Source organism: Coenobita brevimanus, chromosome 96 (genome assembly GCF_032717465.1).
Source record: "Coenobita brevimanus isolate Jiangsu-jjx chromosome 96, ASM3271746v2, whole genome shotgun sequence".
Lineage (NCBI taxonomy): Eukaryota > Metazoa > Arthropoda > Malacostraca > Decapoda > Coenobitidae > Coenobita > Coenobita brevimanus.
In genome coordinates, this window is record NC_137049.1 from 18,602,932 (window position 1) to 18,620,990 (window position 18,059).

General features: G+C 43.1%; 1 protein-coding gene across 1 annotated transcript in view; it reads left to right on the forward strand.

The window, feature by feature from the left end:
• LOC145413478 (zwei Ig domain protein zig-8-like) overlaps nt 1–18,059 on the forward strand; it is a 66,194-nt gene that overhangs the window by 30,338 nt on the left and 17,797 nt on the right. The window contains exons 5-6 of the mRNA XM_080283174.1: nt 121–291; nt 561–675. Coding sequence (XP_080139300.1) covers nt 121–291; nt 561–675 — 286 coding nt within the window. The remainder of the gene's footprint in view (nt 1–120; nt 292–560; nt 676–18,059) is intronic.

Here is an 18,059-nt window from a genome sequence, read left to right on the forward strand (position 1 = left end):
AGAAGAAGGAACTGAGGTGGTGGTCGTTGGTGATTAAGAAGATGGCCAAGACGATAATGACGATGATGATAATTATGATGATGATGTACATCTTTGCAGAGCGTGAGGGGGCGGAAGGAGGTACAGAGGTTGTGAACGCTGGTGGTCGCGGTGGTGTGCAGCTGGTGACAGACAAGAACGGCGGGTCAAGCTGGCTGCTGGTGAACCGCGCCACCTGGAGGGACGCTGGCAACTACACTTGTGCACCGGCCCACGCCGTACCGGCATCTGTTGCCGTCCATGTGCTGGATGGTGGGTCACAGGCATTGGTTTACAATATAATCCTAAAGAGATTTTCGCGTGGAAGTTTTGCCAGGGATGGGATTACCGTGAGAGGATTTATGCGTGAAACAGTATATTGTAGTCTTCAAGTTCGGCTGGCGACTTTCCTATTTTATTCTAGATAGGACCAAATGATTTTACTCAGCACTGATAAACCTTTCGACGTGTAATATATATACAGGATATCCAATCCTCACCCTATCTGCCTCAACATTAATCCTCTCCACTTCTCCACACAGAAGAGACCCCTGCGGAACTCCACCATGACCCCCTACCGAGTCGAGGTCAGGCCAGGACGCCCCCCACCGCCCCATTCCTGCTGTCTCCCCTCCTCTGTCTGCTCAGGGGGCAGGGGCAAAGGAGGGGATATGGGTGTCTGGTGATGCTGGCCGTCTGCTTATCTTGCTTCCTGCTCACCCATACTACCACTACGACGAGAACTCCCAGCAGAAATAGTGACATCACCCACAGTATGCACAGCACTAGGAAATTCACAGCCATCTCAATTACCAGCAAAAATAGTTGCACCTCAGAGAATTTTTACAGCACTTACAAATTCCCAGCCAGGGATATTTTCACTCCTGTTACCAGCAAAAACAGTGCCACTCTGCAAAGTATTTACTGGGATAACAAATTCTCAACCGACAATATTATCACCCACATTATTTCCGGCCGCACTAATTACATTACGAAAACGGTACCGATTACCTCTAGTCCACACCTCCTTTAGTCAAAGGCCACCGGACTGAACCGGACGAATAAATAATAACGTATCGTGCTAATATAACGTATAAACACAGCTATATTTTTCTAAGTCGTGATGTTCTTCTTGTCCTATATCTATATTATAATTCCAATCCCTGGTCCCTTCACTACGACGACAGTTTCTCTACCTGATGCATGATGACACCTAACGATATAACTTCTTTTTCAATAACAGAACAGAGGAAGAAAAAACAAATGAATAAAAAAATAATCCATACACCAGATTACTAGCGTCCTCAGCTCAGAACAGGAACTTATCGACAGAAGGAAACTGAAATAATCTCCAATAAATCCCTGTGTCCATAAAAGTCTACCTGAATAAAATCGTCTGGTAAAAGCAAAAACATAAACTATACAACGCTTACCGTAGTGAAAGGCTTAAAAGAATGTTCATAATTAAATGTACATAAGTCTAACGAGGTGAAGATGTATATATATAATTACTGTAACTATGTGTGTCTGACTGGCGATTGTTTACTAATAGATCCGATGTTTGTTAATCATGTAAATAAATGTATAGCGTCGAAGAGGGGTGTTTTATTCGTGAGAGAGAGAGAGAGAATAAATATCGAAGAAAATGAGGTAAGCACAGGATTTAGGGACTGAATGACGATGAAAATGTATAAGCAAAAAAAAAAAAAAAAAAGAAACAAAATACATACATAAAGAAAACAAGAACAACAGAGTATAATATGCGAAAAAAATGTGTAAGATAACCCCCAAAAAGACAGAGTAATAAGGTAAGTGAACATATGAAGGAGAAAAGTGTGTCGTGGAATGAGAAAGAAACCATACAAGGCTGACTAAAACCTGTATTCTGGTCGGTTGAGAAAGCTCCCTAACACCTTTTAATAAGCAGTTTATCTTATTACACCTTACTGTCTTCTTCTGTTACATAAATTCTTCCAGTATCGCCATATTCTGGATAAATAACGTTCAAAAAGGATATTAACCACTCATTTCCAAAAATAAATCGCTAAGGAAGAGGTGTTCGGGCGCTTCCTTAGCCGAGTAGAATAGGAATCAAAGAGCGATATGGGGTAATAAGGTAAGAGAGTCTAAGAGTGTGGGAGGTAAGTCGTAAGAGAAGGGGAGTTGAAGATGGAGAAGGAGAAGAAGACCTGGATGGAGGATAAGAATGTGATTAACTGAAGGAGACTGTTAGAAATTGGGGCAGCATTAATAAGAGAATAGATTACGCAGATAAGGACAGGTACGTAGACAGAAAGACAACAATGGCAATAATAATAATAATAAATAATAATAATAATAATAATAATAATAATAATGATAAATAATAATAATAATAATAATAATAATAATAATAATAATAATAATAATAATGTAGACAGACGATGATGGAATGACAGACAGACCGATGGACTGAGCCACACACCCAGCCAGAGAGCCATAAACCAAACATGATGCCCCAATTAACCTTTCACCACACAGGAAGATAGACAGAAAGACAGACAGACTTACAAACAGGTAAATGTGACAGGCAGACAGAGACAGACACGTAGACAGATAAATGGACAGGTAGGTAGACAGATACTTGATAGACATAGACAAATTGCTAGACAGGCCGACATACAAGCAGTCAGACACCCCAAAACATATACCACCTCCACATCAACCTTCCATCATGCATACCAAAGCTATTCCTCATCCTCCTTTCTTTTTTTTCCCGACACGCTCACCACTCAGCCACTACAACTCCCTTCCCTCTCATAAATATTGCATCTCCCAGGCCTCCTCCGTCATCCTGCAACGCGATATACTGAAAGAGCCGAGCATGAGCCGAGGGTTGACCTTTATATATGACCCCTGACCTCTACGATGCTAACAGATGCCGGTGGTGACCTGTTAAATATGCAACACGATGATGTGATGGTAAATAGGAGAGAGAGAGAGAGAGAGAGAGAGGCCCAGCTGTCCTTTCTAGGAAGTCGGGTCTTGCTATAAATAGAAACACCAACTATAGAAAATCAAAGCAGAATAGCTGAGAGAGAGAGAGAAAGAGAGACCTGAACCCCATCACCACAATGGGTCTCTATTCTCAGTAAAATCGTCTGATGGTAACAAGAAACAGAACACTATAAAAAGACATAATAATCGAACTGTAAGGCTTAAATGAGACTTCTTTCCATCCATTAAGTACATGATCTTTCTCTAACCAAAATAGAATAAAAATAAATAAAGAGGATAACATTTACACGAAGGTCATCCTACTTAGAGAGATACACAGAAATAATACCAGAAACAGGGGAAAATTTTATGCAAAGTTAAATTTACGAGAAAACTTCTGTACTACGGGAGAGAAAGCTGGTTTAACGGGAATGGGAGGGGAGGGGGGAGGAGAGAGATTGGAGGGTGCAAGGAGAAGAAGGGGGAGGAAAGGCGTCAGAGGAAAAGTAAAAAGGGAGAGGGAAGAAGGGAGAAAGGAGGTAGGAAGCGAACGGAGGGAGAAAGAGAACACATGGTTAAAGGGAGGAGAGAGAGAAGTGAAAGAGAGCTAAGAAAGGAAGACATACTGAATATAAAAAGATGGACTGAGAGATGGAGAAATGGAGAAAGGGAGAAGGGAGGAAGAGAAAAAAGAAAGAAGAGGAGAAAAATAAGGGAGGGAAACGGAGGGAAGGGAAGGACAGAAAGAGACGAAACAGGAGAAGACTGGGAGTGGGTTAACAGAAGAAAACATGGAGGAAGGAAATGAAGAAGGGCAGAGAAATGGGAGAAGGAGAGCACTGAAAAAGAGATGAAGAGAGAAGGAGGAAAGACGAAAGGGTGGTGGGGGAGGGAGGAGGAGGCGAAAGTGAGGTGTGAGGAGGAGGAGGAGGAGGTGAAAGAGGGATGGGGGAGGGGGTAGAAGGTGAAAGACAGGTGGGAGAGGGAGGAGGAGGTGAAAGAGGAGTGGGGGAGGGAGGGGGAGGTGAAGTGGTGATATTGGTATATCGAATTGGGTCAATGTTCAGCTCTAACAGCCGTCCCCCTCCCCTCCCCCCTCTGTTCCTCTCTCAAGCCCTTCACTTCTCTCACTCTTCATCTCTCTCGTCATCTACTTTCTCTCTATTTCTTCTCTCTTTTTATATTGATATATTTACTGCAGTATGTGCCCCACATTTACTATTCTCCCTCTCTCTCTCTCTCTCTCTCTGTCTGTCTCTCTCTCTCTCTCTCTCTCTCTATTTATCCTATCTATCCATCATCTATATCTACATATCTCTGTTTATGTCTGCTTCTCAAAATGAGAGAGAGAGAGAGAGAGAGAAAGGTGTGATTTTAATCCGACCGACTGAGATGAGTGCAGTGTGTGTGTGTGTGTGTGTGTGTGTGTGTGTGTGTGTGTGTGTGTGTGTGTGTGTGTGTGTGTGTGTGTGTGTGTGTGTGTGTGTGTGTGTGTGTGTGTGTCCAGCATGTTTAACTTGGCGAGCCATGTGGGTTCAGCTGTTGAGTTTACGTGCATGCATGTGCGTCCATGTGTGTGTGTGTGTGTGTGTGTGTGTGTGTGTGTGTGTGTGTGTGTGTGTGTGTGTGTGTGTGTGTGTGTGTGTGTGTGTGTGTGTGTGTGTGTGTGTGTGTGTGATATTAACCCTTTCAGCCCCACAACGCCAAATTCTTGCAAACGCCAGAAGTTATTTACCCTCGGAGACAAATTCTCTCTCTCTCTCTTACACACACACACACACACACACACACACACACACACACACACACAAACACACAAATATTAAATGGAGCACGCAAACACAATCAATTATTCAGTAAAAGCCACACATTTATCCTGACTCTCACACAATACCAAGCCATCTTTTAAACATGCACACAGACTCTCTCCCCCTCTCTCTCTCTCTCTCTCTCTAATACTCTAAAAGAACCATACTGTATTACATAATGAAACACACACACACACACACACACAAATCCACACCATTTACTTGCAGTTGTGGTGCTTACTGAGAGAGAGAGAGAGAGAGAGAGAGAGAGAGAGAGAGAGAGAGAGAGAGAGGGGAAGAGTTGTAAATTAAAGTGCAAGAGAAGGCGAGAGTCTGAAGAAAAAAGCGAATCAAAAGAGAAAAAGATGATGACTGAGCAGGAAGGAAAATAAAAATGAGTGGCCTTAATCGAGAGAGAGAGAGAGAGAGAGAGAGAGAGAGAGAGAGAGAGAGAGAGTCAAAATATGAAGACATACAAAGCAGACTCATTACTAGAACACACACACACACACACACACACACACACACACACACACACACACACACACACACACACACACACACACATACACACACACACACACACGGCATTAATGTATACCGGTACACTCATTAAGAAGTTCACATGTTCAAACAAACAAGCAAAAAGACTCTCTCTCTCTCTCTCTCTCAATATTCGTCTCCTCGTCAGTCCCTCCTTATCACTCTCCCTTTTTTGATTTACCGCGGAAGACCGAAAAGAAAACATTAATGACAAAATGAGCGAGAGAGAGAGAGAGAGAGAGAGAGAGAGAGAGAGAGAGACAGACAGACAGAGACAGAGACAGAGACAGAGACAGACAGACAGACAGACAGACAGACAGGAAATGTTGATCCCTTATTATCTCGTAATTCCTTGCTGTTAATTACTCTCTCTCTCTCTCTCTCTCTCTCTCTCTCCCTCTCCCCTTCCCCACCACAGGCACAGCAAAAACTAAGGTGAATTTAAAAAGAATCACTCCCTTTCATTGCCAGCAGCTGTGTAACTTCTCTATCCCTTCCTTCCACATTTATTTCTCTCGCCATCTCCCATTCCCCTGCTCATTCTTCTTCCTCTTTCCCTCTTCCTTTATTAGTTTTCCTCTTGTTCTTCTATTCCCTTAGTTTTTTTCTTTTTTATCCCTAATATCTTTAAATATCTCTTTTTTTTCCATCCTCTTTTCATTTCCACTTCCTTCCGTTCTTCATTTATCTTCCTCTTCTTTTCCTGTCTTTTTTCTGCCCCTCAAACTTTTTTTTTTTTTTAAATCTCCGCTTCTTACCCTGTGCTTTCAACCCTTCCATTATACTGTTTTCTCTTTTTTCCTCCTTTTTTTCTTCCCTTCTTTCTCTCCTCCCAAGTCTTTTTTTTTTCTTTTCATCCACGTCTCCTTTGATCTTTTTTTTCCTCTCCATTCATTGCTGCATTCTTCATCGCGCCTTCCTCTCCACCGACTTTCATAACATTTACCTGCCTCTTTTTCCTCTCTTCATATCCCCTTCCCTTTGGTTCCCGCCTCCTCTTTTTCTCTCTGTTTCCTTCTCTTTCTTATTATCTTTCCTACCCTTTCATAGCACTGCCTCCTCTCTTCTTCCTCCTGTCTTATTTCTCTTGCTTTTCTTTCCCTTCCTCAGTCTTCTCTTCTCCATCTCCTATCTTTTTCTTGTAACTTTTATCATCTCTTCTCTTTTCTCCAATCTTTTCTGCTTCTTATATTCTCTCATTCTTTTCCACCCATTAGTAAGCCTCTCTCTCTCTCTCTCTCTCTCTCTCTCTCTCTCTCTCTCTCTCTCCATTCATATATCTCTTTCTTTCCCTCTTCCCTGCATTTCTCCACCCTTCAACAACCTCCCTTTCTTCCCTCCCCTCACACTGCTCTTCTCCAATCCTCCACCACAACAAGAGGCAACCAGGGGGCACAGATGGAGGCCACGGAATAACTTACACGTAACTTACACCGTCGTCCACAACCCCGCCACATCGCTACCTCCACCCTAACAGTCTCCTAGGATTTTGCGCGGAATCCGAAACTACGAGCCTCTCCATTTAGCCGCAAGAACGTTCCGGTTAACCACGACGCTTTATGGCCACCGTAACTAAAATCCATTCCGCTACAACCTTGCTCGTCCCGGTTAAGACAACAGCCTCTGCTGAACTCTGCCACCTCGTCGTTCGGAAGGTGGTGAGAGGGAGTGTGTTTGTGAGTGTGAATGTGAGAGTATGAGTGTCTACTGCTACACGACGAGCACACAGGTCAGCTACGGTAGCTAAAAACAAAAAAAATAACATACGAGTAAAAAACAAGCTCTTCCTGACTTGGGAGGTGGCGGAGAGATTGTGAGTGTTAGAGTGAGTGAGTTTGCTCTCTGCTGTTAGACGTCACCCTGGGTGACTAAAAAATAAATAAATAAACAAACATAAGAAAATCCCAGTTCTATCACTCTTCTATTTTATTCCCTGGTATATAAAAGTCTAGCCAAAATAGACCCAAAGGGGCAGCGATCCCTCATTTTAAACATTACCCCTGATATCAAATCCTCTGGCAGCAGCTGTAGATTAACCAGCCTATTGCAGATATCTTTTTAATGTTTTTATAGTTCCCTAACACTGCTGAAAAAATCACTTCTAAACTTTACTTCTATTAAAGAGATATCCAACAAACTGTAAATTTAAAGGGCATTGTTATTCCCTCTATCGCAAATAAGTATGAAAAACTTCTGCTCCCTCAATTCCTATTACTTCTATTCACCCGCCACTCCAAGCCTTACCACGCGTATAAATCACACAGCAACCACTCCAACTCGGGCCGCCTAAGCTGAATAGACGCCACAGCTACACAGTTCCAATCTCCACATTAATTTGTACGGGAGCCACCACAGCAAGATACATATTGCAGCCCCGACACTGTATCACCTCCCCATACTCTCCCTGCTTCATATACTCCCCCACACTTTACCTCCCTCGTATATACTATCCCCTTTCATCATACACTATCTCCTCCATCATATACTTACCCCTCAACCTCTCATATACCTTCCGTAATTCCCACCACCCACGCACCCACACCCACCCAACCACCCACCCACCCACACACACACACACACACACACACACACACACACACACACACCAAACTTCCATACAGTCACTCTACAAAAACACGACCCATCCCCCAACAGTGTCCCCCACACAGCCCTTCCACAAAAATACACCTCCCACACAGCTTCTTCTCCCCTCACACACACACACACACACACACACACACACACACACACACACACACACACACACACACACACACACACACACACACACACACACACAGTTCTCCCATATAAATACACAGCTCCCCCCCATCACACACACACACACACACACACACACACACACACACACACACACACACACACAGGTTATTAACTATTGCCCTCTCTCTCAACCTCCCCTCACCCTGCCCTAATATTTCGCTGCCCTCGTATGTTCGGACACTCTCATAATACGTCTTCCTTTGGTTTCACATCAGAGAGGGGGAGGGGAGGAAGGGAGGGAGGGGTCCTTTTAGGGAAATTTAAGGGTATTAGAGAGGTATGTGAGAGAGGGGAACATTTAAGGCATATATCAGGGTATGTGAGTATTTGAAGGATAAGTGTTATGGAGGCATATGAGTGGGGTATTGGAGAGAGGCATGTACAAGAGGAAGGATGATAAATGATAGATATGGAGGTCGGGACGGGGAAAAAATTGAACAGAAGAAAAATACTCAAACAATGCGAGAAAAGAGAGTCTGAAGGGTGACAGAGATATGAATGTGTGAAGGAAAAAGGGGCATGAATAATGAAATCAGTGAAAGATGTTATTGGGACTAAAGTGCATGAAAAATGAGTCAAGAAAAGCCAAGAGTGCATGGGAAAGGAAAGGAGAATGAGAAGTGAATGAACACAAAAAAGAGGAATAGGAAGTACATGAAACCAAACACATCACCACCACAAGTACAACAAACACCACGAACACACACCTTCACCACAACTACAAAAATTACCACAAACACACACTACCACCAAAATAACAAAAAAAATCACATCACTACCACAACTACCACAAATACCACACTACCACAACTACAACAAACACGACATACACACACCATCACCACCACTACCACAAACACACAACCAGCACTACCACAATCACACACAACCTCCAAAACAACAAATAACACAAATCCACACTACCACAACTACAATAAATATTACAAAACACACCATACCACCACAACTACCACAAACCCACACAACCACCACTATCAACTACCACAATCACACACAACCACCACTAACACAACTACTACAATCACACACAACCACCAATACCACGGTCGTCCTGCCCTGAGCATGGAAATAAATGTTGAGGCAGTTGTCGAGGCAGAGTGGACAAAGGCAGGCAGGTACAGAGAGAGAGAGAGAGAGAGAGAGAGAGAGAGAGAGAGAGAGAGAGAGAGAGAGAGAGAGAGATTGTAGGAAGAAAATACGAGAAGATAAGAGACAGTAATAAGGAGGAGAAGGGACAAGACAGTAAGCAGGAAGATGTAGGAAGAGAAGAAGAGAAAGGGGGGGAGAAGGGGAAAGAATGACGGGAAAGAAAGGGTGCGAAGGGAGAGAAAAACAAAAACAAGAAAGGGTATGAGAGGATGAAGAACAGTGACTGGCGAAAAGGCAGAGGATAAAAAGAATGGGAGGAGATGAAGGAAGATAAAGTGAGAGAAAAGATTAAAGATGGAGGAAGGAATAGGAAAATAAGGAAGAAAACGATAAGGAGGAAAAGGCAGGGTAAAAATAAAGAGGGAAAGAAAATATAAAGATATGAGGGAAATAAAGTTGTCTGGTCAAAGTGGACAGGCGTGATGTAAACCCTCCCACGCTGAGATAGGAGGGAGGAAGGGAGGTACGGAGAGAGGGAGGAAAGGAGGGAGGTATGGAGAGAGTGAGAGGAATGGAGAGAGGGAGGGAAATGAGGTAGTTGGAGTGGAGAAGTAAAGGGACGGAGGAGTGGAAGGGTAGACGCTAGGATGGAGGTGCGGAGAAAGGAAGGAAAAAGGGGAAACGAGGAGGTGTGATGGGATAAAAGAAAGGGGTAGGTAAGGGAATATGGAGGGAAAGAAAGGGTGTGGAGGGGAAGGAAGAAGGTACGGAGAAAGGGAGGAAAGGAGGGAGGCATGGAATGGGGAAGGAGGGAAGAGAAGGAAAGGAGAGACAAGGGAGATGAATGGGAGGAAGGCGTTGAGGTGTAAGATGGGAAGTGATATTAAAGGAGGGAGGGAAGGGGGCTGGAGAGCAAGGGAGGGAAAAGGAGGGAGGGGGGAAGACAGGAAAGCGAGGGTAGGCAGGAGAGAGGGAACAGAGAGGGAGGGAGATGCATGTAGGCAGATAGCGAGTAGAGATAGTGTTGAGAGTGGACATAAAAAAAAAGAAAAAAAAAAAGGTGAGGAGTTAGCAGGTAGTAACTAAAAAACAAGAGAGATAAAGGCGAGAAGCGAAGGAAAAAAAGGGATATATGGATAAGTGAAGAACGAGATAAAATATAGCAGTTAAAAAAATGAGAGACGGAAGAGAAGTCATGAAGGAAAAGTAGGCTTGTAAAAGAGAGCGTGAGAAGACAAGAAAGAGAATAGTTTAGGAGAGTGAACAAGAGAGGGTAAGAGAGAGTAAGAGAGAAAGGAGGGAAGGATGGGGTAGGGCAAGGGAACAGAGTGAGCAGACAGAAAAAAAAAAAAAAAGCCAATATAGGAAAGAGAAAATTTGAGGAAAACGGCAATGAGGGATGAAGAGACTGGGAAGGGAGCGAAAAGATATGGAATGAAGGCGGAAAAAGAAGGGGAAGAAGGGTTAGGACAAGCAAAAGAAAAGGGGAAAAAAAATGAGATGGGAGGAAAGGGAGCAAAAAGAAAGTTAGGGAAAGGGAGGGTGTGAAAAGGCTGGGGAGAATAGAGAGCAAATAGAAAGGGAGGGGAAGAAGGAAAAGAGAAAGCACGAGGAGAAGAGAGGCGGGAAGAGAGAGTGTTAAGAAAGCGAGAGAGAGGGGGGGAGGGGAGAAGAGAGCAAAGAGAGAGGGACACAAAGAGGAGAGAGGGGGAAAAGCAGAGGGTGTGTGAAAAGAAAGAGATAGGAGGAGAGGGAAGAAAAAAACGAAAGAAAAAGATGAGACGAGGGGGAGGAAGAGAGGGGAGAGAGAGGAGAGAGGGGAGGAGGGGTAGTGTGGCTAAAAACGGAGACATAAATGAAGTGGAGAAGATGAACGTGGGAGTCAGAGGGAAGGTGGACAAGGGGAACAAAAAAGCAGACGACTGGAAAACACGAGGTACAGACTGGATGAATACGACAGAGAGAGAGAGAGAGAGAGAGAGAGAGAGAGAGAGTGCGTACCCCTACTCAGCCTCTAACTTGGATTGATAGGGCTACTGTAAAGTAAAGACAGAGAGAAAGAGGGAGGAAAAGAGGAAAGGACAGAGGCAGGGAGGATGGGAAGGAGAAGAGAACGTGTGATAACGAGAGAAAGGGAAGGAGATGGAACAAAATAATGAGAGAGAGAGAGAGAGAGAGAGAGAATGCCACAAAGACAGACATTCAAAGCAGGGAGAGTGTGAGAAGCAGCCGACAAAAGGAAAAGCGAGCAGAGTGAGAAAAATAAATACCGAATGAGCTAAAGCAAAATGATAGACGAGACATGAGAGATGGAGGCGAGAGAAAAGAAGCCCAGGGAGTAATGGAGAGACGGAGAGATGTGGAGGCGAGAAATGAGACAAGTGGCAGTGTGAGAGACTGAGAGATGGAGGAACAACATGCGCATATTTTAAGAAAGGAATATTATTTTTATATATATTTTTGGGTGGGAATATAGGTTTTGATGATAATGATGATGATGATGATGATGATGAGGAGGAGGAGGAGGAGGAGGAGGAGGAAGAGGAGGAGGAGGAAAAGCAGGAGGAGGATAATGAAAATAACGATGATGATAGTGAAGACGATGAAACTGCTGATGATGATGACGAGTAAATGTGAATAACTGAGGTCAATAATACATATACATTTAAGAGTCTGTCAATTAATAATGGGACTCTCCAAACCACTTAAACTGCTGTAATTACACTGTCTGACCTCATTAGAATCTGACACGATTCCAGGGAGTATAAGTGAACCACTGACAGCAAATGTACGCTGACACACGCTTTATAATGCCTACACACACACACACACACACACACACACACACACACACACAGACTATAATTTGGATGAAATATAATTCTGACACAATGTAATAGAAATAAATGGCCATAACTACATAATCTTCTTATCAGTTATCTTATGCCGCATCCTGTAAGCTGTGTACATAATCCCACTACACACACACACACACACACACACACACACACACACACACACACACACTCAAGCAAGCTTACACAGAGCGACACGGGGAAATGAATTTTCAAATTGCAGCTCGACATCTGCCAGCGGGTGCAAAATGTCGACTCTCATAACTAAGGCCAAAAAAAAAAAAAAAAGGGGGGGGGGTGAGCGTCCTAGCACACCATAACCTGTCTGACTATGCCCTTCAGTACGGGACACCTGCCCTAAGAGGAATACACTCATCTGGCAGGTATGGGTGTATAGGTAAAAAAAATACATACATCGTCAGCTAAATATCCTACAGCGCTACATAGTGTACAGTAAGTCTTTCCCTACAAGCTGTGCATTTTAAGCTGAATAAAATCGTCAAAACAAACATAAAGGAAATGAAGAGAAAAAGGCAAATCCAGCTCCCTACAGTGCCACAACATGTCTGGCTAACCCCTTCAGGCACTCCCTAACTGAATACAATCGTTTCATGGATGCGGCATAATCAGGGTCGTAATACAAGCCTTCACTAGGGTCTACGGGAGTGAAACACCTCGCGTCCGAAAAATGTTAGTAAATGACAGACGTGCAGGGCAGTTCCTAGATATGCTCCCGATTCTAAAAGACCGATAAACGCCATCTTATATCCGGGGGTAATTAAGATCGTTTTTAATTCCTTCAGTAACAAGGCATGTCTAACCTATATCGTCGAACGGGAGCAAGAAAATACAAAAACTGTCATGGTACTGAAAGCATTAACGAGGGAAACGAATACTAAAAAATGCCTTGAACAGAATCAAAGTGAGTGTCAAATTAATGAGAGCGGTGAGTGTCTCAAAGCACTGAGGTCAAATGGCAAGGCATGGGGGTCTTATTTCATTTACAGCATCATCATCATCATCATCATCATCATCAACGTTAGCATCATCATCATCATCATTATAGTCGTCATCAACGTTAGCATCATCATCATCATCATCATCATCACCATCATAGTCATCAACGTTAGCATTATCGTCATCATCATCATCATCATCATCATCATCGTCATCATCAACGTTAACATTATCTTCATATCACCATCGTTATCCCTTCGCTACTCCCACTATTATAAATGGGATGAGAAAGAGCCAGAAACAGCAAAGGGTAAAACACAAACGCAAGAAAACGATCATCATCATCATCATCATCATCATCATCATCATCACCCTACTACCAACTATTAAACATGAGAAAAAGGGAAATGAAACACTAAAACACAAACACAGAACCACCATCAGAGTATCCAGCAAAACGGACCAAACCTCTTTCATCATTCACGTCGCTCAGAGAATAAATCCGTTCCCATCAATTAACCCACCATAGTAAACTGAGTACCAACCTAATTCTGAGGACCTTACAACTACTACACAATTAGAGTCGTCTCAATCCTCACTCTGTTCACGACCTCCAGTTTTTATAACGAATTACGTCCAGGCATCTCTAAATGAACCAGTCTTCATTTTGGCCTTTCTTTGACTTTTTTAACGAGGGACAGCTCTTGCAAACTCCTTTCTCTAGCTACATTATGAGGGGATCAGAATTTTGCCTATCCCTTTCGATGCGCAGGTCCTTCCCAGGCTCAATAAAACCGTCTGGCAATATAAAAAATAAAATACAAAAGAGGTCATCACACTACAGATTCAACCCAGTTCGCACATAGGACGTGGGAGGCTGGACTAGCACCTGATGGGACCGGGTTTCAGTTCCTGTGAGGTATACCAGATATTACTCAGGCAGGATGCTGTGTTACTGTTATATTACTTGCGAATGGAACTGTTGCTGTGTGTTGTGCGTTACTCTGATATACATAGTGGGTTTCAGCTTACTGCCGGCCAGGATGTGAGAGCGTCCCAGTGACCTGCTTTCCCTCTGCATGTCACGGGCCCTTGTTTGAAGCTCACGGTGGTGTGTCGCGGATAAAAAGGTTGTCATTAAGTTGGAACAGAAACAGGAGAGCATGATAGCTCCTTCTGCCGAGAAACCAACTTCGGAGAGTATTTAGACAGATAAACTGACAGACTTTTCGGCAACAGAAATGGTACATTCAGCCAACTGACAGACCTTTAGACGATAAAAATAGTGAATTTAGCCACCTGACATGCCTTCAGAGAATAAAGTCGAGTATTTAGTTCCATTATTAAAAAGATATATTCTAGTGTTTTGCTATCGCTGGACAATTTTATTCAGTTCCGGAAAAGACCTCTGGAACCCGAGAATTTATAATTTTGTCTGCTGCCCTAGCTTGCCTATGATAAACTGTCCTTCTCTTAGTAGCGTCCCTTAACAGACACAAAAAAATATAATAATAATTACTGAATACAATGAAGTTTATATTTATTCTTACTACAACTACGCAAAAATAATCTGCTCAGGAGAGATCATCCTCCATCAGTTTATCTAACCGTCTATCTATTGCCATAAACCTTAATCCTGGAGGGTAAGGTCACAAGCAAATAGCCTCCATGGGCCTGTCCTTAACCATCAGGCTGCCCTTCCCCCAAATCACACTACCCTCATTCCTATACCTCTCTACCCCTTCCCTCCACCTCATCCACAGTCTCTTACTTGACAGAAAAAAAAAAAAGTACTGTAGTTGGTGCCTTAGTGCGATCCCGACCTTTCATCTATAATTCTTCCTACTAACAGGCTACTATTATTTCCCCCCAGAGAGAGAGACGCCGTTTTCATTCTATTCTTGTTTCCTGCCAGAGTTTTTAGCGCCCTGGTACTCGACAATAAAAACCCAGAGTATTTAGTGTCCAGCTCGCTGTTCCCGCCTGACTCTGCTGAACTGTCCTTATTTCAGCGTCAACGTGCAAATTTGTGAGCTGGAGCCTCATTTTTCTTCTTTCTGGGTCACTCCACCGCCGGTCTCGAAATAGACTGTGCAGCCAAAGTGATTAGGCCACAAATTTTCCTGATATATGACACATTCAGCACTGAACGCTACTTATTCTCTCTTGGGGATGATTACTTCTTTATTTATAGATACCCTAACCTGATGAACTTAGCCTACCCCAACTTAATCTAACCTACCCAATCCAACCTAACACAAAGACAGTTTTAACCTAACCCAACCCTGACAAACTAACCTAAACTGGCCTAACCTAACCTAATGTAACATACTACCTTACTCTATACTTTACCTTCCTGAAAAAATAAGTACTTGAATCGACTAATAAAGTGCGGAATTATGTGTCCTGGCCGTAGTTCCAGGTTAGGAGGACCAATTTATAGCCAGAGGAAATAAAGAGGTGATGAGAGTACGCCAAATTAAGCAGCAGTCAGGTCTAATATACTGTATGCCCGGTGTTGGACTCATTTAGTAGTAGCAGTAGTAGTAGTAGTAGTAGTAGTAGTAGTAATAATAAAAGGTTCAACATCCTTCCCATTCCACCTCTTCGTGACCAGCACCATATTCCAGTGTAATTTTCATGTTCCAAGCTCAGCATTCAGAAGGCAAAGACAGCAACTTTAGGCCATGCTGAAGTGAATAGAGTATTGGATCAGGAGTTGAATGCGATTATTTTTAGCCATCTCAAAATACTCGTGGATCCGAATTTTGCTACGTTGCCCTGTTTGGATTGTGCGCTGTAGTTTTTTCCAATCTACCATTTAAAAGCATGGCCTATTTGTGTGTGATGTATACTATCGTGTTTTTTATCACATGTTTCGCATTTTTACCACTATCATTTTAACATCCTCTTGGGGTAGCAATTCAGGAGCCTTTTTTATCGGTGACAAGTGACCTAGTTGCTATGGCGTCACGAATGGGAGGTTGTTTATTCATGCACTGTTTTATTCGTCCACCAGTTTGTTAATCTTTTCATTCATTCGGTGTTTGTTCATTCATTCGTTCATTTATTCACTCGTCTATTCATCCTTTCCTTTACTCATTTGTTCACTCATTTATTCATTCATCCCTCTATCCATTCATTTATTTATTCATCCTTTCATCCAGTTCGCCGACTGTTGTAACATTCGTCATCACATCAATCACCTCACATCGAAGCATCACCATCAATATCCCTTACACACCCACACATTACCAGTCTCTCTCTCTCTCTCTCTCTCTCTCTCTCTCTCTCTCTCTCTCTCTCTCTCTCTCTCTCACACACACACACACACACACACAAAGCAACCCTCCGACGTCCACACCATCATCCTTCTATCCTTGCCTCCAACACCATCCACACCCCATCTTCACTCCCATCCTCCACCCCTTCCTCACCCCAACCTTCAATCCTTAACTCCTACTCCCCACTTCATCTTCACCCCACCATCATTCCCATCCTCCCTCCCATATTCACTCACACACTTCCTCCAGCCTAACCCTCATCCACATATTGTACCTGCTCTCACCCACCCACCCACACACCAGCCCTCACCCCCACCTCCAACCCCACCCTCCCCCTGCCACTACACCCCACCCCCCACCCAGCTTCACCCAAGGCCTTCAGTGCCAAAGTTCCATAATTACCCGACTTTTGCACTGGCGGAATCTTCTCATTATCACAACACAGGTGCCACCTTGTTACATTTTTAATCTGGGAGTGCAGCTCGCCTTATCTACAAGCTCGTATTTGTCCTCATCTCTGTAGGCTTCTTATTACTTCCTAAACTTTTCAGTAGCCTTGTTGGTAGCATCGTAGCAACAAACTCAGCGTGTTCTTTTACCCCTATCATCAGATGGGCCTCTCTCAGGTTGATCGTCTGGAGCTGCCAGCACTTCAGCCCGAGGGTCCTTCGTACGTTGAAAATAACAGTGATGATGAGAGAGAGAGAGAGAGAGAGAGAGAGAGAGAGAGAGGGGGGGGGAACAAACAAGATGGGAGAAAGAGAAAACTCCCCAAACCTTCCACACTTTCACCTTACTTTCAAAACAAAAACTCAAAAGCACTATTACTAAACTCTTATAACTTCAGATCCTGGTCCAATTTAGCTCCAGCCTTCAAGAAAATATAATAAAATTTGTATTTCTTGATCAGTGGATATTTTGACGACTTGCGCAATTATTATTTATATTTTATGCCACGTCTTAGTATTATCTATTAGTACACTGTTACCTCACTGTTACTTAAATACTTTGTTTTATAAGTATTAACCGATTCAGTATGATTACGACTTTTAAACTTAGTACAGTAGTCTATTTATTTTCAACTGACAAATAAATGTAACCTCTTTTCAGTTTATGGCCAAGTATAGTCAGATCGGAGGATGAATTTGGGTAGTAACCAAGGAGACATATTCCTGCTTCGTAACAAAAATCCATCAAATTTCAAGCAACCATGACTTAGAATTCAGGCTTTGAGAGTGGCCCAGTTCCCTCTGAGGAAAACAAATCACTAACAAACGACTATATTTACCAATGGAGAAAATTTCGTAATGTTGGAGTTGGCAGCAGTCCTCAGTAAGTCCTTCGAGTAAATTAAGATCATAGTATCGTACATATTATTCTTACATCTGCACGATTTTATTCACCATACGAACAGACCGCCATAGTGAAGGTATTGGAGTTTGTAATTATGGTGGGTGGTTCATTTTTTTGCACATCACAGCAGTGCGTGTATCATGCCACGTAACTAATGACTACAAATTAGCAGTCTGTCATTCTGTGGTGCTCGCTCGTGGTTTATATGGCCTGCACACACACACACACACACACACACACACACACACACACACACACACACACACACACACACACACACACACACAAAGATTCTGTACATGGCCCAATCCGCTACCCTAGTTTTAACATGATGCGCAAAAATCAGGCCCACTGCCACAGCAACCTGCGCT